At 38.6% G+C, this 25,897-nt stretch overlaps 2 protein-coding genes across 7 annotated transcripts; one reads left to right on the top strand and one right to left on the bottom strand.

The window, feature by feature from the left end:
- Positions 1-470: 470 nt before the first annotated feature.
- On the bottom strand, positions 471-20,093 carry LOC146460660 (lipase maturation factor 2-like). 6 transcript variants are annotated; one of them, XM_085087885.1, is made up of 7 exons: positions 16,208-16,631; positions 15,343-16,052; positions 15,134-15,214; positions 14,303-14,450; positions 6,586-6,817; positions 5,679-5,895; positions 471-3,362 (listed from the first exon to the last, which is right to left on the bottom strand). In XM_085087885.1, exons 5-7 carry the CDS (start codon positions 6,796-6,798, stop codon positions 3,136-3,138), a joined length of 657 nt encoding a protein of 218 aa, XP_084944011.1. In that variant the 5' UTR covers positions 6,799-6,817; positions 14,303-14,450; positions 15,134-15,214; positions 15,343-16,052; positions 16,208-16,631; the 3' UTR covers positions 471-3,135. The 6 variants fall into 6 exon arrangements, with proteins under 6 accessions (XP_084944011.1, XP_084944010.1, XP_084944012.1 ...); XM_085087889.1 differs by lacking the exons at positions 471-3,362; positions 5,679-5,895 and adding exons at positions 19,843-19,893; positions 19,989-20,093 and having other exon boundaries at positions 6,599-6,817; positions 15,343-15,371; positions 16,500-16,702; XM_085087884.1 differs by having other exon boundaries at positions 15,343-16,631.
- On the top strand, positions 11,790-25,724 carry LOC146460659 (uncharacterized). Its single transcript, XM_085087891.1, has 5 exons — positions 11,790-12,105; positions 21,738-21,854; positions 22,482-22,687; positions 24,018-24,046; positions 24,581-25,724. The coding sequence occupies exons 1-5, from the start codon at positions 12,072-12,074 to the stop codon at positions 24,762-24,764; spliced, it is 570 nt and encodes a 189-aa protein (XP_084944017.1). The 5' UTR covers positions 11,790-12,071; the 3' UTR covers positions 24,765-25,724.
- Positions 25,725-25,897: the final 173 nt, after the last annotated feature.

Genomic DNA, 25,897 nt, shown 5'->3' with positions numbered 1-25,897 from the left:
GTTGGTTGTTGTTGGGTAAAGTGGCACTCGAACCTAAGTGGCTCTTAACTGGCAGTATTATACTTCCCACTGGATCGGATGCTAGTCTATCGTAGGGTTATTCCCAGTAGTACATCACCTGCATGCATTTATACACCTGGGTGAAGAGAGGCAATGTGGGGAAAAGTTTCTTGACTAAGGAGACAACACAGCATTGAAGAGACCAAATTGTGAGCCTCAAACCACCAACTCCCGCTCCCTGATCTTCCTATCGAAAGTACGATTGAAAGTCCTACGTGCTTATACCCCCACCAGCGAGCCTCCACCCGGATTCTTACTAGTAAGCGCCATTTTGAGGGTAATTGAAAAAGATAACTCTTGAATTGTGCAGGGACCACTTGTGCGAACAGCAGCAAAGTGCAGCCGGATCTTTATGCAGATCAGGATCAGCAATGTTGAATAAAACGTAAAATTAAATGCAAGGCTGATCGGACAGCTAAAATAATTTTATTGCCCAATATTTCGGTTACACAATACTAACCTTCTTCAGGGGCTGCAAAAAGCTACGTAAAAATTAGAAATAAACGGTTACAATATTTAAAGATGATACAAATGGAAAGTTGAGATGTGATTGGTTGATAAACAAAGAAAGCTGAAACGTGTACAGAAGCCGTAATTGAAAGACCAACAGGTAACGGGTCAGTTTCAAACAGTTGGTACATCTCGTTTGGGAACTGAATGGTCTAGCGGGCCAGAACTACCGCATTTTCTCGATTGATTGAGGCTTAATCAACACTGGCTTTAAATAAACGAGGGTCCACGAAAGTCGAGATTGAAGTAAACGCTCGAGGCGTCGATGTTCATTTGAGGCCTGTGACGGCGGTGTTTAAGGGAAGCGGTCAAAACTACTGTACTCGAACAGGACCCACCAAACCCCAAAATAGATGGTGGCCTCGATCTGCATGCATCCCCCTTCCTCAACTTTCAAAGATGGTGTCTTTATTGCATAGCCACTCCTCTATCCAGCAGTAAAACATGACAGTGACAGTGAGATTCAAACCTCTCTTTTCTTGTTTATCTAACAATGCTGACTCTTGCTAGTTGAATATTTCTGTGTCAACTCAAACTGTTTTGAAGCCAATCAAATTTTGTTGGTAATGTTCTTGAGATAAGTGGTGTCTTCGATAACCCCGCCCCCCTAGCCCAGACGAGGTGGGTTCTCTTCGAACAAACTTGTTATGACCAGTTCCTTAATTGTCGTTGCATTCTATGATCCACCTTTTGTGCGGCTGATTGCTTTCATAAGTTATAGAACCCAATGGATATACAATTTATCATGAAACAGCTTTCTTCTTCAATGAATTGTAAAGTTCCTCATGTGCAGCTATTCTGGGTGTCTCTTCACTGATTTCTTTGGAAGGTTTCTTTGTATTATATTTGTATGAATATTGGAGTACAGCTCATCAGTCGGAGAGCGTAGTCACCTTAAAAATTTTCATTACACTGTCTTGGTGAAAGTTTTGCCTCTAATTTACTGAAACGTAAGTACCGTGAAGAAGAATAAGAAAATGAGGCTATCAAAAACAATGACGGGTACATTGTCATAATTAAAGCTTCCTGGATAAACTCCGGATTCGATAAACTCCGGATTCGCCCGGTCCAATATTTAAATAAACTGGAGCTTTCACGAGGTAAGGAAGAATCTTAAGGGTGTATAGCATGGAAATATCGTTTTGACAAGTAAGATGACAAAAATCTATGAAAAACATACAAACCTATAAAATCTATAAAATATTGAACAACCTTGAAATACAAGATCAGTATGTCGGTCAGAGGCACATGCTTAACTCTAACTAGTGAATAACGATATTCATCTTTACTGCGCAAAATCACCTATATCGATCCCGCAACAGTCAGTCAGTCAGTTAGTCAGATTCTTCCTCCTTGGCGTGTGGTCGAATGTGACGTCATCGCACTCAGCGCACCGGCCTCAAGCCCCGGATATAATAAGTTCGGTTTACTCGATAAGCGCATTAGGGCTTGGGAACGAGGCTGTGGATCCAGATTCTCAAATGACTTCAATTTTTTTCTTTTCTTCCAGACAAGGTTATTTCATTGCGTAGCCTATAGCCTGGAGGTTGAAACTTGATCCTCTGGGTAAACACCTTTTTTCCGAGTGGTCAAAACTTATTCACATCGCAAGTTCGAGCTACAAATCGAGCAAAAAATAAGAAATACAATGCAAAGTGGCGACGAAGCCTAAAGCGAAACAGAAGGCTCATAGTAGTCATAGAATATGCGATTTCCGAGTTGCTTTGAACCTCATTATGAAAGCGAGGCTTCGTGTATTGTTCATTGTTTCATTCATATGCAAACAACTTAGCCTCGCTTTCGTAACGAGGTTCAAGGCAACTCGGAAATAGCCTATTATTCCTTACCTTGCTCTCGTGGTTACAATGACAATCACAAAACCATTGACCTAACTTTATATTAGAGAGATTTGGAACAAGGTTTACGGAAAACAGCAGAAATGACCACGTGACCAAGTTTGGCCTATTTTTGCCAGTCGCTGTTTTTAGCTTCTCTCTCTTTTTTTTTTTTCTTCTCAGTAAAAGCAATTAGTTTTGCGTCAGCATCAAAAGCCAGAATTATTTTTGCATTTTTCTCATCTATTACCACTTATTTCAAGAAAACATAAACGCGAATCTCACATTTGCCGTTTTCCGAAAGCGCATTTCTAAATCTCTCTATTAACTATTCACCTCATAGCTTGGTATTTAATTACGTTTTATTTTACTTATTTCTCGAATTTTACACAGTTATCGTCGCTAGTGCTAACGCTTCTAAGCCTTGCGAACCTGTGTTACTTTAAGTTTTACTGCCTTTATTATGTAAGTACTCAGCGACTACTGCGTAGACTTTACTTTTGCTCGTCAATTATTCTTTCCGGCAAGGTAAGAAATAATAGGCTATCTCCGAGTTGCTTTGAGCATCATTACAAAAGCGAGGATAAGTGCAGCTTTTCGCGTGAAAATTAGTTTTGTTTGCATATAAATGAAAACTCATTTTCATAAATATAAAATTACACACGAAGCCTCGCTTTCATAATGATTAAAATAACTCGGAAATGACCTATTGACGAGCACAAAGGCCGTTCTACGCAAGGCTTGTGGTTTTTGTAGTCGTTCTCTGGTCTCCTTCCAACTTCATCAGCATTTGGTTAGGATCATACTGAACATCAATAGACTTGATTTTTAGGTTCTCGTCCACTTCTGCCACTGCCATACCGTGCATCTCCAGGAGTTCTCCCGTCGGGGCCTTTCCTTTATAGGGCCCCGTCCAGTGGGCCCAGTGGCGCCAAGAGAACGCTACTCGAGGAGGACCTTTAAGGACAGAATAAAGACCTTTGTCCACCTACTTGAGGGAACTGATTGGTAATCTAACTGAATATAAGTGTGTGGTCCAGTTTCCAAGTAAATACGTTAAAATTAAGAATTGAAAAACATTTTCCACTACTAGACGTTTCAGTGTTTTCAATGCTCCCGAGCTGTTTCAAACTTCTACGTTCTTAAACGGATATTCATACATACATACGTACACTTTATTGAGCGTCCCTGGAAAGGGTTTTTCAGAATCAATATAAAATAATTACAAAAGAAGAGGAAACCTATTTACATTAAAATTTGGACATCACATGCTAATTAATTCCTTTATCAAAGGTTTCTTAAAAATATTAGCGTCTGTTATTTGCTTCAAGTTCATACTAAGGCTGTTCCATATTTTTTACACCACGATGGTAAAAGGCGCGCTGGCCAGCAGCAATTCTACAAGATGGAATATTAAGGGGGTTCCTGTATTTTGTCTGTCTATCGTGGATAGTAGAACGAGTACAAAATTTGTCTGACAGATACCTGGGTGACAGCCCGGGGTGACAGTCCATTGAGACATTTATGCATCATAACTGCCTCATTAACCATGAATCTTTGTTTAACATTCAGCCATTGAAGTGATCTTAAACCATCAGAAATATGGTTATATCTTCGGAGCCCTAAAATAAATCTTTCTGTGGAATTTTGAATAAGCTGAAGCTTATGAATGTTATTTACAGAAATATTGCTCCAAACCGAAAAGCTTTAAAAAAGTGTACTAAAAACAAAGCTATTAATTGTTAACAAAAATGTTTCCTTATCAAGTAAATGCCCAATTCTATTAATCTGGATCTTTTTATTCATACAGCTAGATGGTTTTACTTATATTTTCGTCATAAGAGAGACATTCAGTGATCTAAGAACACTCCAATATCCTTTGCTACAGGTGTTGGTAATATTGTTTTAAGTGTAATTGTTAAGTCAGGTAGCTGTTGTAACAATTTTGGCACACCTATCACACACATCCTCAGTCGAAGATGTTTTCTAATTCGTTTCTAAAATAACCCAAGGTGAAAAAAGCTTACCGCGTGACTGTGGACATAAGCCGGCTTTGAACCATTGAGAGTCTGCGTTAGTAAAGGTGATGCTTTATACGCTTTACAAGGGAGGGGAAACATAGAAGGTAAGTTGAGTAACTGAGCCCAGGCCCACGCGAGGCACATACACCTTCCAGTTTACCTAATACGCATGCCGGCCAGTCATTAAGGTTGTTTCTCGAGCAAGGATAAGATGAATGGACGTAGTAAAAATTAAACTAGAGCTTTTGCTTCATTCAGAACTGTACATTTTTTAGAGAACTGAAATTCATGATCAGTTGATATGATAATCTTTCCTTTCTGATTGTACTTCATTTTCCAAACTTTGACTCGCGGCCTCCTGATCACTTTATCAAATCGACTTTTGTCAGACTATAAGGGGTCTGGCTTCTAAAGAAACTGCGGTGCTGCGTCAGTGGGAGTGGAAACGAATGTTTATCAACAGAGTTGATAACTTAAGGTAAATTGGCCACTAAAAAGAGATCGAGGGCTAAAGCTGGAAACGTCAGCACTCGAATCTCTCTTTACGGTCGCCAATTTACCTTTAGTTGTCAACTCTGTTGATAAACCGAACATTTGTTTTGCAAGACTAGTTTATTTGGCCAGACTTGTATTTTCGGCAAAAATTCGATCTTTGGCGGTGTGTTATGCTCATAAATTTCCAGCTACGTTTTTTAATCTTAATCAGTTACCAGACAGATCAGTTTAGAAACATGTTTACGACACTGAACGGCAAACGGCACAAGTGACCACGTGACGAGTTCGATTATCACACCTTCCCCGCTCGGTATTTTCCGTTTCTAAGTGAAGTTGCGTTGTCTAGTGTTAACAGTAAAGGCTAGAATTATTTTGCTAATTCTTTTTAGAAAACATGAGCGAACCTGAGGTTACTGCTCTCCGCCAGGCTGCATTTTATGTAAGTTGTAAGTTGCGCCAAAGATCATGGTTTTCCAAATAGCCGAGCTAATGTTTGGCTTTAGATTACCTTGTAGGCTTAATGGCCTGGCAAAAAATTATCTACTTGTAGGATTTTGAAATCTTCCACACTTCAAATGAACTGTTTTTGTCCAAAAATATCCAGGATTATGAAGCGATCCTACTGAGCATATCTTTCGAATGTCATGTAACCCCAACACCCGTCATATTAAAATTAAAACTGCATAGTGGTCCTATACATGTATTACACTTGTACTTATAGAGATCATAAAGAGATGTACTCTATGGAACTTCATACCTGAAAAGACTTCCACCAGTTCCCAAGGAAACCCCCCATTGAATGCAGATCTAAACAGGGCATGGGACGATTCAAAGGTGTGCTCGTTACTGTTGTACAGCGGTTGATTTTGCATCAGTGCGTTGTAGCTTCCCACTTCAAGAATTTCCTTTCCACTGAAAGAACGTTGATTGTTTGCTCGCAACGTAAACGCTTCTCTATCAACAGTCTGCCAGTCCTAAAAACAAGAAATTACTATCACTTTTCTTGTCATACGCAGCTGAATTAGATTTAATTCACTTATAATAAAAGGCTTTAAGCTTGCATGGTTTAAGCGACTGTGCCGGGGGACCGTGCCTTCATTTGCTACTGCGCGTACGTTCTGCGCATTTTTGGATGGCCCAAGAAATACTGGAAAAAGCCTCGTATAAACTACAAGGTTAAATAAAATAAAACAACTACAACAAGGTTTATGACAATGCCGGGCTAGCGGATCTCAGCAAGGGCTATTGTAATCCAAAAGAAAATTAGGAGTTACCAAGCGCATTTCTCAAAAATAATAAAGTTTCAATTTGGAAAAAATGTCATTTATTGTTAGGTTTTTAAAGGCAACTGAAGTTTTTTGAATTATTGTTGTTTAACTATCTCTGAAAGATGCGTGGTTACCTCCAATTTTCTTTTTGGATTTCAATAGCCCTTGTTAATATCTGCTTTTCCCATATAGTCATAAACGGTGCAAAGACACTCCCTTTGTTAGGAGGTTTCATACTTCAGCGCAAAGACGGGCGCGGATAAACATATTAGGGCGTAAGCCCCCGGCAAACTAAGCACGAGACAAGCACGTGATACTGGAGCACCGAAAAGTAAGCAAGTAAATCAGAGCAGAAGTTTTAAACAATGCAAATCCAAATTTAAAAGCGCTCCATACTTCCAGTCGGGTTTTATGTGAAAGTTCCATTTCCCAGGTCTTCACCAAATCTTCCACAATCTTCTCCAGGGATCCTTCCTTGTGAATTCTTGATCTCCCCTCCAAGTAAGCTTTGTCGACTTTGGTAAAGTTGGGTTTTCCTTCGCGCCACTTGATCTCCGGATCATCCATGAATTGTCTGTGAGGACAAATGTCTTTGGTGATGTCTGCCATTGCTTAAGCCGGTCAAAAACTGAAAGACAAACATGATACTAATTTTTGATAATTTTTTTGTCTGAAGATTTATACCAAATAATGCGCGGTGGTACAAGAAGATATGGCTCAATGATTTTTATTTGAATGGTCAATATTTGTAGGGTATTATCACGTTTATTCAAAAATCCGGCAAGAAAAAAAGGAGCCTTATATCTGGATTACTACTTCTTCAGCTTATTCGCTGAACAGAAAGGCGATAAATTCAATTGCGTCCTATTGGACACTTTATAAGCCTTTTAAACCGTATTAATTGAACCAAATGAAAATCGCTGAGTGACAAAGGAAATCGCGTGGGCGAAACAAAATTTAAAAAAATGTAAAAAAAAAAAAAGTAAAAAAAAAAAAAGATAAAACAATGGAATTTGAACCCAATTGTCTGATTATTCAATCCCTCCGGCTTGCCAATGGAATGCTGATATTCTAGCCAACTTCCGTGTGTTTTAATGTTGCCCTAGTCGATTATTTCATCCTCAAGTCTGATCCAAAAGAATCATAAATAACGCCCTTTTGAAAACAGTACTTGAATATTGCGTTATGGTATACTGATCGGTATCAACATTTTAAAACTCAATATCACTTATTAAACAGCGTGTGTGAGCTCAATTTGTAGCACTCAATTTGTGAATATATATGCTCAATGGCTTTTCATTGTATATAGCAGTACATTGTCGATTTCTTTCCATCAGAAACTATACACGTATAGTACAAATAATTCTACATTAAATTTGCGTGCCGGTTAAAAAGAAGCTAATAGATCTAGATAACAATTCGTGCTGATCGTGTCTTACATAGCATGGCTATTCGAAAACGAACGGCACTGTTCAGCTGGTATTCCAGTGGTCAAACCGAAATTAAAACTGTTGGCGAAATAGCTTGACAGGAGGCCGCTACTTACCAGTAATCGTGTCACAAAGATGTGAGGGAATAAAACGCTTGCCTCATAGTTGCGCATTAATGGAGCAAACCTTATTGTGCATAACTAATGTTAAAACGCGTTTAAACTCATGAAATTCGAATTGAAGTTTTACCCGAGTCTCAAAGAAAAGAACTAGCGTATTAGATACTATCTCAAATCTAAAGTTTTAGGGAACTTACCGGTGTAAGGCCAAGCGAGTGTCAAGTTATGCGTGTTATGATTAATTATTCGCGACGCAATCTGCTGTCACCCAAGCGCACAGGTATACCATGCTGTGCTGGTGTGGTGGACTGTGTTTTTAAATAGCAACTGCCGGTTATAACGTTAATAATGTGGCCTTTCTGAAGGCGACGTTCAGGGGTTTTTAAACGGATCAGAATGAAATAAGAAAATAAATAAATAATATGAACGCGCTGTTAGGCTTCAGTTTACTATTCTGTGTACGTTTTATTAAATGCAAGCCGGGCTGATCGTACGTTTTGTTGGTTACATATAGTCTAAATCTAAATTGATTATTGTATAATCTCCCATATGGGATATGAAGATACAGGAATATGGTCAGCGGTATTACGACATAATAATTACCATATAAATTCCTACCATATAATGACTAGAATTTAAAATCTCATTGGTGTCCAGCTGAGATAGTCTATATTCAAATGACTGAATCAGTAGGGTGATACTGCGTAAGGACAGGGGGAATGGGAACCATTCAGGGATTGTGCGAGGGAAAAAGGAAGATCGATAACAGTTGTTATTAGATTGCAGATGACGGAATGACAGATGAGAAATATGACGTGTTTAGCGGCCATTTAACAGGAGGGTTGTAATGAAGACATCAACTAAACCGTAGTACCGTGTACAATTTTGTACATAAGAATCAGGCGGGCAATTGCTCTGCCATCCGATCATGTTTGTTACGCTTGTCTCTCGTACCCAGATCTCCTACGGTCAGACATTTCGACACTCCCGAACCGACTGAGATCTGGGTACGAGATTAGTAGTCACCTGTCACAAAACGTGCCGCTCGCCGTTGCACTTTCTCATGTCGAGAAACAAAATGTCACCTTTCTCATAAGGGTCCCATATTGCACTACAATATCCAAGCTGTGGTCTCACTGTGGTCTTATAAGCAATGTCCTTGATGTGGGGGGGGGGGGGGGGGGGGTGAACAGTGTTTCAGGTTACAGCGGAGTAAACTCGCTTTGGTGGTAATTGAGTTGATATGATGACTCCAGTCTATTAAACTCGATGGACAAATCATCTCCTAAATATTTCTGCATAGTATGGTCTAGTATACATCTCGTCTGCGGCGCAGGTCAAATTGCGAGAGAGGTTTTCAAAACTTGCACTTTGTTGTCCTTTCTAAACTTTCCGCAAATATATCATGCAAGTGAAGCATTGTTTGTTAGACTAACAAAACAGCATTCGCCAGTCTCTTTTTTAGAGGATCTCGAATCATCGAGCTTGAATTTGCCACGCACGGTTCGAGTTCGAGTTACAGTTGGAGTTGAACTTTAAGGGCGGATTTCACCTAAACACCATTTTTCCTTCACTTGACATGGGTTTAATGGAACTATCTCGTTCACGTTTCAAGCAATCCAAAAACTCTATCATCATCCTGTGAATCTGCGTTGTGGGGTGTTTTGTTAATTTTTGGGTGATTTTTGGATATAGTTGGGAGGAGATAGTTTTTCTAGAAGGATTAGTAAAATTAAGAGAAATAAGAAATATTGAAGATTTAGTGAAGTTTTAAAATTAGAATTTGTAGGTAATAATTAATTGACGGACACCAAGTTATAGGGTGCTCTTGCGTGGGTATCAACTGTCTGTTGGTGTTCCAAAAATCATTTTCTTTTCTCTATTTCTTCTTAAAACCTCTTCAAATTTCATTCAAATTTAGGTTAAATCACCCCTTAAGTTCGGCTGTTCGGTCATCCTTCAAGATGGAGTCAGGAAAAAAAAGATAGAGTACGTATTGTGATAAGGATGGAAGCCGCTAAGCTGTCAAAGATGGCTAGTTCCATACTTAAAATATGAAGTGCAGCTAAGTAACCAACTTTAAGGTGCTTGGAAATCGGGTGAAACACTCTTTTCACTTATTAATGAGTTTGAGAAGTACTTTTCCATACTATGTATGCCTTCGATCAAGACTCCTATCATGTGCTTCTGTGGTGTGCGGCGTGTTTGAACGTGTTCCGGTTTTCGTTCTGGTCAGTGATACGTGTGCCACTTACCTAACCTTTCAATATTTGCGTTGAAAGGTAACAGGAAGACACAATGAGTGAATATGTTGTTCCTAGGCCTACAATCGATAGAGCAATATTTGGATGATAAATTCACTGTTGCAATTTAGCAAGAAAAATGCACTAAGAATAAAATGAAGTCACGTTCCGAAATCTTGCCGGAGGTGCAGCCTGATCTGCACTTGCCGCCCACCTACCTTTTCCGGTAGGTTCCAAACTTTTGAGCTTTTACATATAGCAAAACATTACCAAGTATTTTTCAACTGTTTCCATTATTTTCTGCGCGCACATTTTTCAGCCCGATTTCCCTTATTATTTGTATTGGCCTGTCGGTGTATGTACATGTACTATACAACACTCCATGATTTGTTCGCACTGAGGATACGTACAATTTTATCTGCCCTTCACGTACTAGGCGGTGAGGTTACAACAGTAACTGATTCAGTTGCGGGCTGGATTTAGCTTGTTTAACGACATTTGAGTTTTAAATACCTTTTTATATCAAAATAACGGCTATAGTTTTCGCTATTGATCTACGGCGTGAACTCTCTAGTTTAAGAATCAACGGCTGTCCTTCGCGGGAGAAGATAAACCTGTTTCCATGATAAGTCATTTGCAGGAAATAAATCTCTACACTTGGACTTCGCAGTTGGAGCACTTTGTACTCTTCCATGCAAATAGGTCCCAATTTACCGCTGGTTTTCACTAACGACGGAGTCGCAGTCGGAGTCGTAATCAGAAGCGTAGAACTTATGATCTAGTGAAAACAGCTTTGCTTAAGCGGAACGTAAGCGACGGAGTCGTAAGCGGAGTCGGAAGAAAATGGAAACGTTCTGATTCTCCGTCGCGCTTATGACTCCGCTTACGACTCCGATTTTTGATTTTCACTAGGTCATGAGCGCTCTTACGACTCCGCTTACGACTCCGACTCTGACTCCGCGCTAGTGAAAACCAGCCTTTAGGCAGTGGTTAAGCGAGAACGAAAGGGCAAGAAGTCGGTACAACCTCATGCATTAATCAAGTACACATTTTCTGACTCCGAACTCTATTCAAGGGTCAGTATGTCTATGGTGCATGTATGGGGGCTGTGCGAAAATCTTCCGAAGGAAAGGATGACTTTTGAGAAGGTTCTGCAGTTATTTTTTAGAGATGACGGTGCATTCAATCCCTCGAGCGCTTATTTGTCGCGTGTTACGTTTCCATGTCATCGATACTGAATCGCTGCCTCATTTTTTACAACACTCGCGTAGGATCACTTGGAAACCACAGCTTTGAGAAACAGACCAAGTATAGTAATAAAATAATGCTCTGTGTCGTCAAGTTTTACCATTCTGTACTCACCTTGATTTTAGTAAGGATGTGGATACAGCAAAAATATAATTATGAACCTAAAATTATGCGTGTCTCTTTTGCAGACTGAGTTCTTAGAGCACGTTGTAAAGAGCAATGTCAATCAGTCAACAGCTAACCAATCATGATGAAACACGTCCATGGGACGTGCATAGCCCGGAATGGCACGGGTACATATATTCTATATATGTTTTCTTTATTGGCACAGTTTGGTCAACGGTGGAACCATATGAACGCTTGGGTCCTTGGCCTAGAGTGATTTCCGCATTCAAAACACTTCACCTGACTTCCGATCATCAGGAGAGATTGATCAATGCTCACAGCAAGATCAGAAAGTTTGATGTTAGATAATTTATATAATGAAATAGCTTTATGTATAACGCCTAAAGGATTTTTCTGTCAGTCATACCCATAAAATTAATAAAGGCACTGAATTACTTGGTAGTGTCATTTTTGGCCGCTATTAAGTTGAACGTGACCTTATATGTACGCAAGTCATTCACACATTCATCAGTATCACTCAGAAGAATGGAAGCCAGGCACCGTTGTTTGTAATAACAACTGTTAGTATATAATACACAAGTGAATAGAGCTTTTCGTGCGCGTTGATTGGCTAGCTCGGACTGCCGAAGAGAAACAAGATGGCTTCCCGTTTCGCCGCGGTCACTTAAGAGGAAAATATTTCGATAAAAAAGAAGGATATTACAAAAAATACAAAAATGGCAACCAAGTTTGGTTTGACGGCATTACATGGTAAGTTATTTAAACCTTCAAACCTCATATTCTAAGGCGAAAAATAAAAAAAATACATTGCATTGTTTACGAAAACTGTCTCTTACTATAATTACAATGTAAACAATGAAACATCTAATGTTTTGCAGCATGGTTACAACAACAGGACAAATTTCACACAACAATCGAAGAAAAGACACGTAGCAACTATGGCAAGTGCTTCCAGAAGTTTTATTTGTCCGCAGAAAGCGAGACAGAACTTTCTACAATAAGAAATCGCTTACCGCGCGGCGCGCGAGACTTTAAATTTTCCCACAATTTGTTGGCATATTGTCAAAAATAAAGTAATTTTTGGTCCACTTCTTATTCAGCTTGTGTGGTATATACTAAAACAATTATTCACCTCAGTGTCGGTGAAAGTGATGGATTTTATCCATCACTCCACTTTGGTGAATAATTGTTAACTGTTTGGAATGACAACTTTCCGTATATTGTAAAAGTATGCAGTGTAGAACTCTACGCCGATGACACGCTTAATTCAAGAAAACATAAATGCCAATCTCATGCATGTTTGTCGTCGCTGTATAAAACGCATTTAAATCCCTATATTATCTCTATGCAAAAAGGTTGACTGCAAACTGGTTGTTTCTGGTATTAGCAAAATCTCTACTTACAACTTCCTTATTCACAGCTGGCAGAGGCAAAAATATGAGCTACGCTTTTATTAGTGTGTTAGCCTGCGTAGCAGTCGTTTCCGTTTCCTTCAAGCCAAGCGGGGCAAGCGCGCGAGGGCATTGGGCAAAAAGGAACAAAAAAGTAGGAGCGGGGGGGGAGGGGCAGGGAAGGAAAGGAAACGCCTGCCGCTGAGCCCAGACATTTTACCGAACGCCGTTCGTCAGCGAACGGGAGGCAATGATGTATTACCATTGGTCAATCGTCTGTCAATCAAACTCATAGACCAAAACGACATCCGGTAAACCGTTTATCAAAGATGAAAATAGTGGCCGAGGTGGAAAAGAACTCTCTCGAGTGTCCTTTCGATTTCGAGTTTGCTTTGCTTTGGAAACGACTAAACTACTTTCGCAGGGAGATACGTTAATTCAGTTGAAACTGGAGCAAAGGACTGCTTTAAGAGCGAATGTCGATTAACATCAAGCAAAATCAAGAATTCTCGGTCACGCTCAAAATATAGTTTCCATTGCGCTTTGGTTTGTTGGTAGGTATTATCGTCTCAACAAACATGGTGTCATTCGGTTTTCGAAATCCCGCCGGAATTTTGAAAACTTAAGAAAATTTGTTCTGGCTGTCGGCGGTCTCAAAGACACGACAACATATTGGAAGCAAAATTGGCTGGTCTGAAAGCATGTTTCGCATACGAACAAAGAAATTTTTACTCAAAGTTTGTAATCATAAATAGGTTGAGGAGGCCTCAAGTAACTACTTTGCACGAAAATTGCAGTTCTAACCACGGTCTGAAAAGGAACGACTTTGATTTCACGCTACCCGAAATACAATTTTATCCTGGAAACGCGAGGAAGTATTTAGCCATGTGGGACAAGCTCATTCTGTCTGTAATTCCAGCTGTAAGCAAATGAGTTGATATTCTAAAACATTAGTAAAATTCGTCTAGGGTAATTTTATCTACGCTTTGTTCGAGCGACGAAAGGTTCGAGAAAATCTTCTAAAATACTGCAACTTGAAGTAAACAAGTTGCCCGCCGCGATTCTGTTTTCGCTCAGATTTACCAGAAGTTAAAAATGATTGGTTCTCATGTGACATTTAACGTGAGAGTGTAGGCCCCAAGGGAGCGAAGCCATTTGGGGGCGTTCGGTAAAATGTCTGGGCTCAGCGGCAGGCGTTTCCTTTCCTTCCCCGCCCCTCCCCCCCGCTCCTACTTTTTTTGCTCCTTTTTGCCAAATGCCCTCGCGCGCTTGACCCGCTTGGCTTGAAGGAAACGGAAACGACTGCTACGCAGGCTATTAGTGTGTGAGCATGTGTGTATTCCCAGTTTTAAAAACCTACGTTAGAACTATGCTGAGCCTTTGAAACCATTTAGGAAGCTGGTGGGCATACCAAGCCAGTGGTGTAGGAATGCACCATAAGACAAAAACAACAACAACAACAAACAAACAAGTAAACAAAACAAATAAATAATTAAATAAAACTAAGCAAAACTTCTTGCCATGGACAGCTGAAAATTGTCCCGTAATACATGTACCTGTGATTCGTAATGCCAGTCCAGTGCAGTTAATCCCCACCAAGTGTGACATCGACTTGAAAGCTTGACAACCCCAGAGCAAAACATCAGTCTGAAGGCTAGCCACTTCACTAACCACAGTGTTATGTTATCGTGGTGCCTCTGAAAACTGAAGAACCAGCTTTAAATTACTATTAATAAATATTATAATAAGCATTTATAATAATTATTATACATTTGCAACTTGTAATGCCGGTCGGTCTTAAACAGAAAATCCCTCTCTTCACGGCCCTTACATCACCGTACCTTCTCGCAGTGGTGACGATTGGAACCCTTGATGCTCCTTGGTGCTGATACCAAAAAGGTATTCAGTCATCTCAATCCTGTTAAAATGGTCAGGGGTGGGGGAGAGGGATGACAAAGATGAGACCCTATTCCTCCAAGCTGAAGTGGAGCTAACTAAGGGCCAAATATCACTGCACCTCATAAAAATTGGTCTGGTTTGGATTTAACCTGTACAAGATCCGAAATAACAGCCCATGTCTAGGCAACAGAGAACTACTTCAAAGAAGATGTTAGATGATGTATTGGCAATCATTCAGCATAAGGAGTGCTGGAGGGGTTGAGATGAAACTTAACATTCTGTCAGCAAGGGGCATAAGTGAAATAAAATCCTAAATCTCCCAGTGACCTTCTGCAAGACCAGTTGAACGCTCTGATCACTGAGGTACTGGGAGACTCGAAGCAAATTATGCCATTAACTAGGCTCATATGCAACGTATGTTGCCAGATCTGGGGCAAAAGTTGGCCAGTTGTTGTTTGTTTGTTTTTTAATCTTATTTTAGTATTTACCTGGTATGTTTTCTTGATTTGAACAGATTCAAAGGAGACACAAGGATTGTTAAAAATCCTGTTTCCATAAGAAGAATATCCCTGAAGCAAATTATAGGACAAATTGAACTGAGTTGGGAACTAATAATGAGATAGGGAGTAAAATAGCTTCATTTTGATTAATAAACTTACAAAATTAATTAATGAACAGCTATGCTGTAATTTCTTACCATTGAAAATAAACAAATGTTTGTCCAACCTGCAAATTAATGTTATTTATACATAAAATAAGTAAAATCTGGTAAATCTAGTTTTCCTTTTAAAATGCTAACTTTTAAAATTTACCATAATTAACTTATCATTGTATTACAGCTGTATCTTGAAAGTTTGTATCTTTGAAAGTGTTATTATTCAAAGGATGACTGACATAAATTTTATGTGTGTGCGTGTTTGTGTGTGTTGGGGGGGGGGGGGAGTTAAGTGGGGGAGGGCAGTGTTGTTCAAGTTAAAAAATTAGGCCATGTTCATTGTTACAAGTCATGTTACTACTATATGAAAAGAGCCCAAAGTACTCTTGACTGCAATACAGAACAATCTAACTCAAACATACTTTTTTCTGTCTTCAATTCAGAGTGCAAAGAGTTCAATAACTGTCCAACATTCTGCACTACATACATAAAGGCACTTTATACAATAGGGAACATGGTTAGAAGTAATGGTTACGTAAGGTATATCATGTAACACACATCCCAGAGCGGAACTTTAAATAGTTAAGTTACATGCAGGATGTTTGTTAGTTGTAGCTTTAGTTTTAGAGAGTGATTATGAAAGTTCAGTCGGCCATTTTATCCACTGTGTACCGATGTTATTCCGCGCTTATACACAACAGAGAAAACCCTGCTTTCTGGCAAATAGCTCAGGACTACAAAAAAATGTTAAACTCATCACCAACTGATGAGCTTGGGAACTGGTGCCTTTAATAGGTCGGCAGGGGGCCTGAGCACTTCAGGCACAGCAAGGAGGTATCCAAGGCAACCCTGCGAGCGGGAACCACCCCTGCAAGCAACCGCGGCCTGGTACCGTCACACTGAAAACGAGTTCAGTGGAAAAATACTTACCGTACCCTATACTTACCTAAACCTACATTTAGCCACATTTAAAATCATAACATTCTTCAGTAAATATATATTTTTGGCAATTTAATAAATAATTATAGTAACTTCTTGTGTAAATATTAGTAATTACATGAAAGGGTTCATGATATAAAATGTAGCCAATTTTAGGAGTCGAATGCACTCCTATAATATTTTATTACCGCTAGTATTAACATTATATTATGATATTCAACAAAAATTATTAAAAAAAGAAACTAAGATTCACATTACACCTGGTATAAAAAATAGTATAGAAACCAAAGCATAAAGAAAGTAATTGAGTGCCTCCAGGACTTAAGTGACATGGCTAGCAGAGAGAGAAGCATTCCAACCAAACACAGCAACTCCATTCCGGTTTCTGTATGCAGTCCAAGCTTTGGTGTGAGCCATAAAAGCGTAGGCTTGTGCCAGAAGTTTTCTTCCACTGATGGGCTCTCTGAAGGGAGAAAACCTTTAATTGTCCCCATACTTTTCTTATAAAAGTACTGAGGAGAAGTTATTAAAATATCAAGAACCTCAGGGAGTAAGTATTAAGCATTATTTGATATTAAAAGGAGAAATTTGATGCTGAAATATTTACCATTAACAATTTAAATTAAGGGTTAAGCTAAGGGATGGGGACAAGGGTTTAGGGTTGAGGGATATTTTGGATAGGGTGTGTGTTCTTAATTTTGAAAACATAACACTATTTCCAACCAAATGGAAGGATTTTGTTTTTAACCTCCCCACCCCAGGAAGTCCCAAATATGGAAATTCCAATAAGCTTAATATTTTCCTTTATAACGTTTGGCTTTTGAGAAAGCTCTCCCTCTCAGAATTTCCATTTGATCTTCCATAGGGAGGTCATCCATCTATTTTCCGGAACCACATAAATCCCTTTACTGAACAGCAAGCAAAACAATGGCAGCTTGATAACCATTCACCTTGGAACACTAAAGGATAGTATGTACTAAAAACAATTTGTATAGCTCATGTTCGATTGTGCTCCCCCACATAAGTTATACAGTTTGTAACAATGATTCCTGATGGGAAAGCATAATATTACTTACAAATTGTACCTTTTAAATACCCAATGAATATTGGGTATCTAAAAGGTACTGCCCTCACTATTAATTATTATTTCTATCGTTTTTTATGTAAAAATTGTAGATAAGTATGTTTCTATTATTGCACTTTTATTATTATTTTTTTTTTGCTCTAGTTAGTTGCACGTTAAACGCCAGTTAGTTGCACGAGGCAGTGACCAACTCGAAAGCCTAAGCTCGTTTGGTCACTACGCACATTTTACTTTCCACATTTATGTAATTTAATGCTGTCTTTATGTTACCTTTCTTATATAATGTAATTTCCTTTTGTTGTAAACCATTGAAATAGTGCATAATAATAAAAACCTTAACCTTAACCTCAATATAATTATATAAAGAATTACCTTTTGACACCTTTTGAGTCTCAAAAAGACTAATATACTCTGATGAAGAAATGTCAAAGCTTGCCAAGTATGATAGATAATGACTTATAATGCAGTGATACTGATTTGAATAAATAAATATTAAAACTTCATCTCAAAAGTTGAATGATGCAAAACAAATAATGCGTGGTTCAATTCTACCTGTTACCATCTCCCCCCCGGGCACACCCCCGCGCATTTGTGTACTTGACGTCCTATTCCCCACCCCCGGGCACACAGAAAGAGACAATTCCCCACCCCCAGGACTCATGACATGGACTAAAAAGAAACTGCTTCGTTTTGATGATTTATTTCTTTATTTAAAGTGTATATGACACAAAATCTTTTATTAGCTTATTAGGAAGAGCTTTCAAAATGATGAAGAATGGCATTTATTTTATTGCAATAGCATTCTTGGTTGCCGAGTTATTCAAGATTTAGGCTTATGCAAATTAGACAACTTGTGACGTCACAAGACTGACACAAAATGAGGGGAAATCACAAAAAATGGAATATCTCTTAAGCCTTTTTCTGTATAGAACTGAAACTTTGTAGAGTTGTTATACTCATCACAAAGTTTCATGATATGATCCACTATGACATTTCCATGGCAACACAATGGGCTCCAGGCCCTCACCATCCAAAGGATAAAATCAGAGTTTCCCTTACCAAGAAGCGCTTTTTGCTCTTGATATGTATTCAGTGGGTGTGAGGGAATATGGACATTACGCAGCACAAGTATAGGAAATTCTGTTTGACTGTGGAGCAATAAATAAGGCATTTGTCATTTTGGGAAGGTAGAGGTCTGGTAACGAGTACGTTGCTATGGTGACATCGTAGCCACTATCACAATGTGTAGTTCTGTTAGCACATCAACCCTGCAAAATTTCAACCCTGTAAATGTAGTATTTGCGTAGATATTCCAAATTTTGTGATTTCCCTTCATTTTGTGTCAGTCTTGTGACGTCACAAGTTGTCTAATTTGCATAAACCTAAATCTTGAATAACTCGGCAACCAAGAATGCTATCGCAATAAAATAAATGCCATTCTTCATCATTTTGAAAGCTCTTCCTAATAAGCTAATAAAAGATTTTGTGTCATATACACTTTAAACAAAACCAGGAACCTGAAAAATCCTAAACTTTTAGAACGAATGCGTATACATATTTAAAGAAGTCAAAGCTGATTGCTGCAGATTCGAGTTGAATTCGAAGCAACGCATATGCAGAAAACCAACTGTAAAATTTGAGAACAAATCTGGGAACCGAAACATTTACCCAAAGCGTATACCTAGCCTTTAAGATAAAAGTATAAAAATGAAACAGCCTTGAATATACGAAATAAAGCTACTAAATTCGGATACTTACGTCAAATCAAGCTCTGGGATAAGCTTTTAAAGTAATGAATGAAAATATAAATCACATCGCCTCCATCAGATCGATAAAATAAAATATATTTTCATTTTATAAACTGCAACAAATTACCAATAACACTTAAATTCAAACAGAGCTTTCAGCTTCGACAGATTACTCTGGTCCAGCTATTCGCTAACATACTCAATGGACTTGCCAGCGAAAAACGTGGCCTTTTCCGCGTAGTTAGCCGCCATTGTTACCCCATTAGTCCTTGCGTGAGTAGTTATTTCGATTTGCCCCGCCCCCTACCCCCGGGCAAGACCGCTTGAGGAAATTCCCGACCCCCAGGCCAGACGGGCCGAGTTTTCCCGGGGGTGTGCCCAGGGGGGGGATGGTAACAGGTAGAATTGAACCACGCATAAGCTTAATTAAGCCTACTAAACTAGCTAAATATTAAAGATGCGCTAAAAAAAATTGTCATTGCCCTTTTGTGGTTTTTTAAACATTGAAAGAAGTCTCAGTTTGAATACCTTTAAAGCTTTAGATACTCAACTTAGAGTTAATCAAAGTTAATTGAGAACTCGTGCCCACTTGACGTGTCAACTGGTATTTAATGACACATCACCAAGAGCGCGAATAACGGATTGATATGATTGCAATTGAACTTGAAATCTTTGAATCAATTGCCAACATGTTATTTTTTTCTTAATTTCGAGCTGCTAAATAACAAGTGCAAGTGACAAAGGAAACTGCAATGTAGCTAAATATCTCACCTTCTCTAAGGGCAAGCTTCGCTGGAAGAACACCATTTTGTCCATAAAGACCTTTTGTTTCGAAAGTGGGATAATTTACACGGAATTATTAATAAGTTTATTTTCCAAGAAAGCGACACAACAATGGCTCAGATTTGTAGACTTACCTGGTATTTGTACGTAAAGAGAGGAAAAAGCAAAGAGATAATAACTGACATTAACCATAAAAATGCATTTCGGACAAGCACTTGTTTGCCGTAACCCGCCATCTTGGAATTGAACTTGAAAAACTCATACACCTTTTCTGGTCCTGCCCCAAAACGGCGCTCTTCTGGGAGAGCATCATAACGCGATTAAAACTTTGTCAAATTATTCCCGATAGCTACTCTGCAGACATGACTGTTTCACTAGGCCTGAGATCAGACTCTTCTAAACTTCAACGCCAGATCAACTTTTGTTTTCTTATTGCCAGGCACTATATCTGGCTCTGCAAAACAAAAGAATCTATACCTCTATTGCAAGGATTTCTCAAACACCTAAAGACAATTTACAACATACAACTACAAGCAGAAGCAAACAATTTTCTACCCAGACAATGGTCATTCCTACACGATATCACGTAGAAACTATCGTTTCAACCATAGCGTTATTCCCAACGCCCCCTGATATTCTCTATGTCCTTCATCCGGTAGCTTATCCTGCCTCAATAACGCCAATTATCTTTAAACAAGTTTCTTCCGATGCAATTGTGTACTTAAAGCATAAGAAACGTAAGAATGTTTGAAAATAATAAGTATTGTTAGCAATGTAAGCAATAAGTATTGTCAGTATAATTTGTAAGTATGGTATTTATTGTAAATGGTGTAAGGAGTGTTCAATATAATTGTAATTATTGTGTTATGTAAAGCAAATTACAAAAAAAAAAAAAACTACATGTATTTAAAGCTTTTCAGTTTCTGTTTGCATTTTTTTTACTGGCAACCATGCTGTGACCATCTAATTAAGTGTGTGAATCGAAGGGTTTTAAATAAATATAGTAAACCACTTTCTGGCTTGCTCAGGTACATCAGATGATAATTCAGTGTCTGAAAGTTTGTCCTCAAAACTTCTTACAGGTCTGAAATTCAGGGGAAGGAGCAAAGGTTTGTTTCCCTGAACAGCAGCTGGTAATAATATTAATCAAGCCTAGTAGCAAGGATGTATTTACCAAATATATTTTTAGTTCTGCTGCTTTCCACCATCATGTGAATACCATCTGATGGTTCTTGTAAGTATTAGAGCAGGCCAAATATCACAAAGAGATGCAGGGATTATACCCTTAGTTTCTTTAATTTCCTTCTTGAAATTAAATCCCCCCCCCTCACCTATATCCTCATATCCTCATTGTTAAAATAGCAATTTCCACTTCAATGTAATGGCCAACATTATCTGGAATTTTCTTAGTTGAGTTACTTAACAATGAGTGAATTGAGGGGCTCAGCACATAACTGGCCTACTACTGAAGAGAAGTGCATTTTATTTGCTTTTTTGCTTTGGCTCAGGTCTTTCCGGAATTACCTTTTTGCATGGTGGCCTTCATTTCCTGTGCAGGAGACGTTGCCCCAATGTATTATCTGTTGCTTTATGCTTCATTGTAATTAAAAATTTTAAAACCTATGATTATGGGCAAGATTTCCATTTTTATTGCAAAACAAAGTGCATTAAGCAGTGGATAAAATGTTGAAGCAATGTTCCCTGATGGAATTGAAGGCCTGGCATGCACACTAGCTAGGGCATGCAAAAAATCTGGTGAATTCTGAGCTAAAACAACAAAGAATAAAAAAATGATCTAAAACGAAGTGTAGGTTGGTCAGCTATACATCAACTGAAGCTTTTCAATTACATGTAATATTATTATCACTTGTTTTATATTTTAGTGTCAACATGTATAGATAAGACTTCCTCATGTTCTAAGTGGGCAGCATTAGGAGAGTGCATTAGAAACTATGGATGGATGGTGGAGAACTGTATGAAGTCTTGTAACAGTTGTCATAGTAAGAATCACCTTGCATTTAATATATATTTTTTTGCAATGCTGAATGTATCCAGCTATTAGTGCTGTTATGGATTTGGTACAAGGGAGGGAGAGTGTGCTTGTGCATGAGGGGGTGGGGGTGGGGAGATTTTTTGAAGGGGAGCATGGAGGAACTTAATCTCTTAATCTTATCAGGAGGTTTGTTATCCAAAGCTTAAATACTAATCTGCAGGTGTATTTCAAGCTATTAATTTGATATGCTGCAACTAAGTATAAAATTAAACTCGTTTAAGCAAGTAAAAATCAAAGATAAAATCAAATGATGTTTCGGGTCATCATGACACCATTTAGCCTTAATGTGTAGCCGAAACATCATTGATTTTTACTTGCTTATAATTGCATTAAATTAATTAACCTTTGCTTAATTATAAATCTAATAGGGGACTTATTCCAAAGGATTAGTTCCCAATCAGCAATGCATATATATGTCCATCAACCTTCAGCTGAGTATTGTGAATGAAAAGTCTTATATCCAAGTGTATGACTAAGAAAAAATTATGTTGATAGCTTGTACATAAAAAAATAGTGTTGGCCTTCTTATGTATTTGTTTTAGCTTGATTTTTCATTTTGTTTTTGTCTATTTAGCTCTGGACACATTATTCAGCTCATTGTTTCAAAGGACACCTACCCTATTGTGGCTTACCCCTTCCCTGGGTCTGGACACACCCACTGGAATGGAGTTTATATGTATTGTGGGTATTGTAGTGTCTCTTGTTCTGCTTGTGTCACAAAGATGTAGAGACTGCTTGGGTTTCCTCATGCTGTGGTTTCTTTACTACTCAATGTTGCCAGTGAGTTCTGTTAAGTTCTTGACATAATATTATTGAAGGGCTGGGTGTGTAAAGGGCCTATTTCAAATTTCATGTTTTTCTCCATTGCCCTTATTTTTTAAATGTGGCCAACAATAGTTCATTGGATGGCCCAGATCCCAAATTAACGGGGAATCTTGGGCGTGTGTTCATTCTGGGAAGTTAAGATATGTAGTGCTTGTGTGTATTTAGGTATCCCATGACTGAGTTTCCAATTTGTTCTTTGTTGAGGGTCAAGGGGTGGTGGAGGGGGGGGGGGGGGGTGTTTAGGTAGTTAACTGTCTTCATTAGAATAGCTTTGACTGTAATACAGACATTTGTCTAACAGAGACTCTAGCAGATAGATAGTCACTGTCTTGGCACCAAGCAGGTCTGTCTTTGCAAGTAACTGAAGTGACCAGAAAATGACCGTCTGAGAGTGGGGTGACACAGTCTCCAGTTAGGAGAGGTTCGACAGCAGAAGGAGAAATAGTAGAGGGTTAATGAACTGTGGCATTAACTGTCACTGAATGAATGGATAAGAGGGATGTCTTTTATAAACTTTGAAAAAGTTCTTGGGATATGATGTAAATATGATAGGCAGAAGGCAAAAGAAAGGATTGCCTTAAAAGACTTGACTCTTCTTTTTTTTCCAGCTGAAATGTTGTCTGGTTTACTCTTTCTTTTTAACATGACCCAGGCTCATTCCCAGGCCAAATCGTACTTATCAAGTGAGCTTAGCTAGCTGTATATGGTATGCAACTTTTTTGCCTGTGATCAACAAAATTTTACCCAGTTGAAATCTTTCTACTTCTCTGCATTCACCTGACTTCCGTTGAACATATCTCGTAGGAGGAAATCTCTGTTTAAGGAAAATGTGCTAGTTTTCTTATTTTCCCCTCCTATTAGCAGGCACCTCTTCTGAGCTGGTCTCTTTAACCCCTTAAGCCCTTAAATATCAAAGAACAAATTCTTCGATCTTGTCCCTATACTTTTCTTATAAAAATACTGGGGAGACATTATTGATAAAAATACCAAGAAAATTCACCTTGGGTGATCATATCCTTAATTCTCATGACCTCAGGAGTTGAATAAGCATTGATATTATGAGGTGAAATTTGATGCTAATCACTGTTAGGGCTTAAAGGGTTAAGGATCTCTACTTAAGGAAAGTTCCACAGTAAGTGGAATCTATAAGAGGAAAGTCGGCTGTTAATTAACCCAGCGAGTTTTTCGAAAAAACTTACATTTCAGTTAGATCTGCATAGAGAAAAATCAGATGATAAATTATTATCAGTCTGTTTGTTTACTGATTGTCTTCATTTTTTTGCAGGTTGGCCAAATATTCATTCGCTATCAATGGTAAGTGAGCACAAGTTAAAACTAATTGAATAGCTAAATTAAGGCCAATAAGGGGTAAAAGTGTTGTGTGTAAGATTTTAGTGTTTTTTTTTTTGTTAGATTTCAAACATTGTTTTGCACAAGGACTGTAAATTACTCTACAAAGTATTGCCTAACACATCATTTACTGTTTAAGCTATCATTGATTCGATATTGGAAAAATCCATTGCAGAAGAATATCACAAAGAAGCTAGGGCAATGCAGTAGCACATGTTCTGTGAGAAAACTGCTCTCAGTTATCCTTGGATTTTTTTCTTAAATAACAGCCAGATAAAGGGCTATGTTTTTAAAAATCGAGGCTAAATGCAACAATATAGTAAAGCTTAAAGCAAAAGCAAGCTAGAAAAATATAATGAAATAAGGAAGTTAAGCCGCAGTCCTTCAAACATATTTTTTGTATTTGGTGTTTGTTTGTTTCATTCTTTCCATCTTTCTCTTTTTTCTTTTTGTTTTTGTTTTTCCGAATAATCTCAGTTATTTTCGTACTGTTTTCAGGGATGGATTGCTTTGGGAATCAGGATTTCTGGCCATCCTGGTTGCTCCTTGGAACATTGCTTTCATCCCCTGGAGAATAAGGAAATGTTATTTCTTTAAGTTACGACGAGCCAGGTACACTAACCACTGCAGTGAGACTGAGGATAATGAGCGATTAGAGATTCTAAATATAATATTTGATTGAGAACTGATTTAAACGGGCCTTCAGAAACATTGGTGGAAATAGAGGACGCCCCTCTTATATTTTAAATCAAAACCAAGGCCCGTGTTTTTCTTGGTTGGATTTTTAAATAACTTGTGGGGACGACGCGCCAAAATATTTCGTTTCACAAAGAGAAGCAACGTAAATGCCCAATACCAGGTAAAATTTATACACAGCTTAACTTAAATGATTATTAATTCAGCTGGTGGACTACTATACCCACTAGACTTCGAGTGCAGTGGTGTGTTATTATTCTCATGAGTAGTAGGAGCCACGAGCATGCACAAGGGGGAGCGAAACACTCGAGCGCCTAAGAAAAGAAACTTCCTCGAGGTTACCTGCGATCGAGGGGACGAGACACTGGAACAAGCTAAAACTGCGATCGTTTAGTTTACTTGTAGATTTACCGTATTTTCTCGATTAAACGCCGGACGCCGATTAAACGCCGGCTTCGTATAAACGCCGGGTCAAAACTGCCGATTTTTAAATAAACGCCGGGTGCGTTTAATCGGGGCCCCGGCGTTTGTTCGGGTCCCGGCGTGTATTAGCATGTAAATTAAAACTTAAATAATTTGCACACATTGGCTGACACGAACGAGGAGGGCGTTGGCGACATTACCGCTTATAAACTTAAAACTTTGTACTCATATCATTTACTTGATCCTACATCATTCATATATTGTTTATGTGCTGTTTTGTTAGTGATACAAATCTTGATTGCAACATAGTACACTTGCCGTATGTACGGTACCGTAATACTGTAACTTCGGGTAATCCAGGGGAAAATTGTCCGGCAAACTGCCCCTAGGTTTCCGAGGATCGGTAATAATAAATCAACGTGGAAAAATGGCTGAAAATCGCATTTCATTAATAAACGCCGGACCCCGATTAAACGCCGGCCTCGAAAAAACGTCGGGTCAAAACTGCCGAATTTTAAATAAACGAGAAAATACGGTAAGACCGAACTGCATTAAGGACGGTGCCTACTAATATCGAAGTATTTTTGTGCGGTTTATGACTATGAGGGAAAAGCAGATCTTGGGAAGGCCTATTGGAATCCAAAACGAAAATTGGGGGTAGCCACGCATTTTTCAGAGATAATTGAGCAATACTAT

The sequence above is a fragment of the Pavona decussata genome, unplaced genomic scaffold (assembly GCF_977016875.1).
Source record: "Pavona decussata unplaced genomic scaffold, jaPavDecu1.1 SCAFFOLD_208, whole genome shotgun sequence".
NCBI lineage: Eukaryota > Metazoa > Cnidaria > Anthozoa > Scleractinia > Agariciidae > Pavona > Pavona decussata.
Note: the sequence above shows the minus strand (reverse complement) of the source record. Positions and strands in the feature narration are given on the sequence as shown.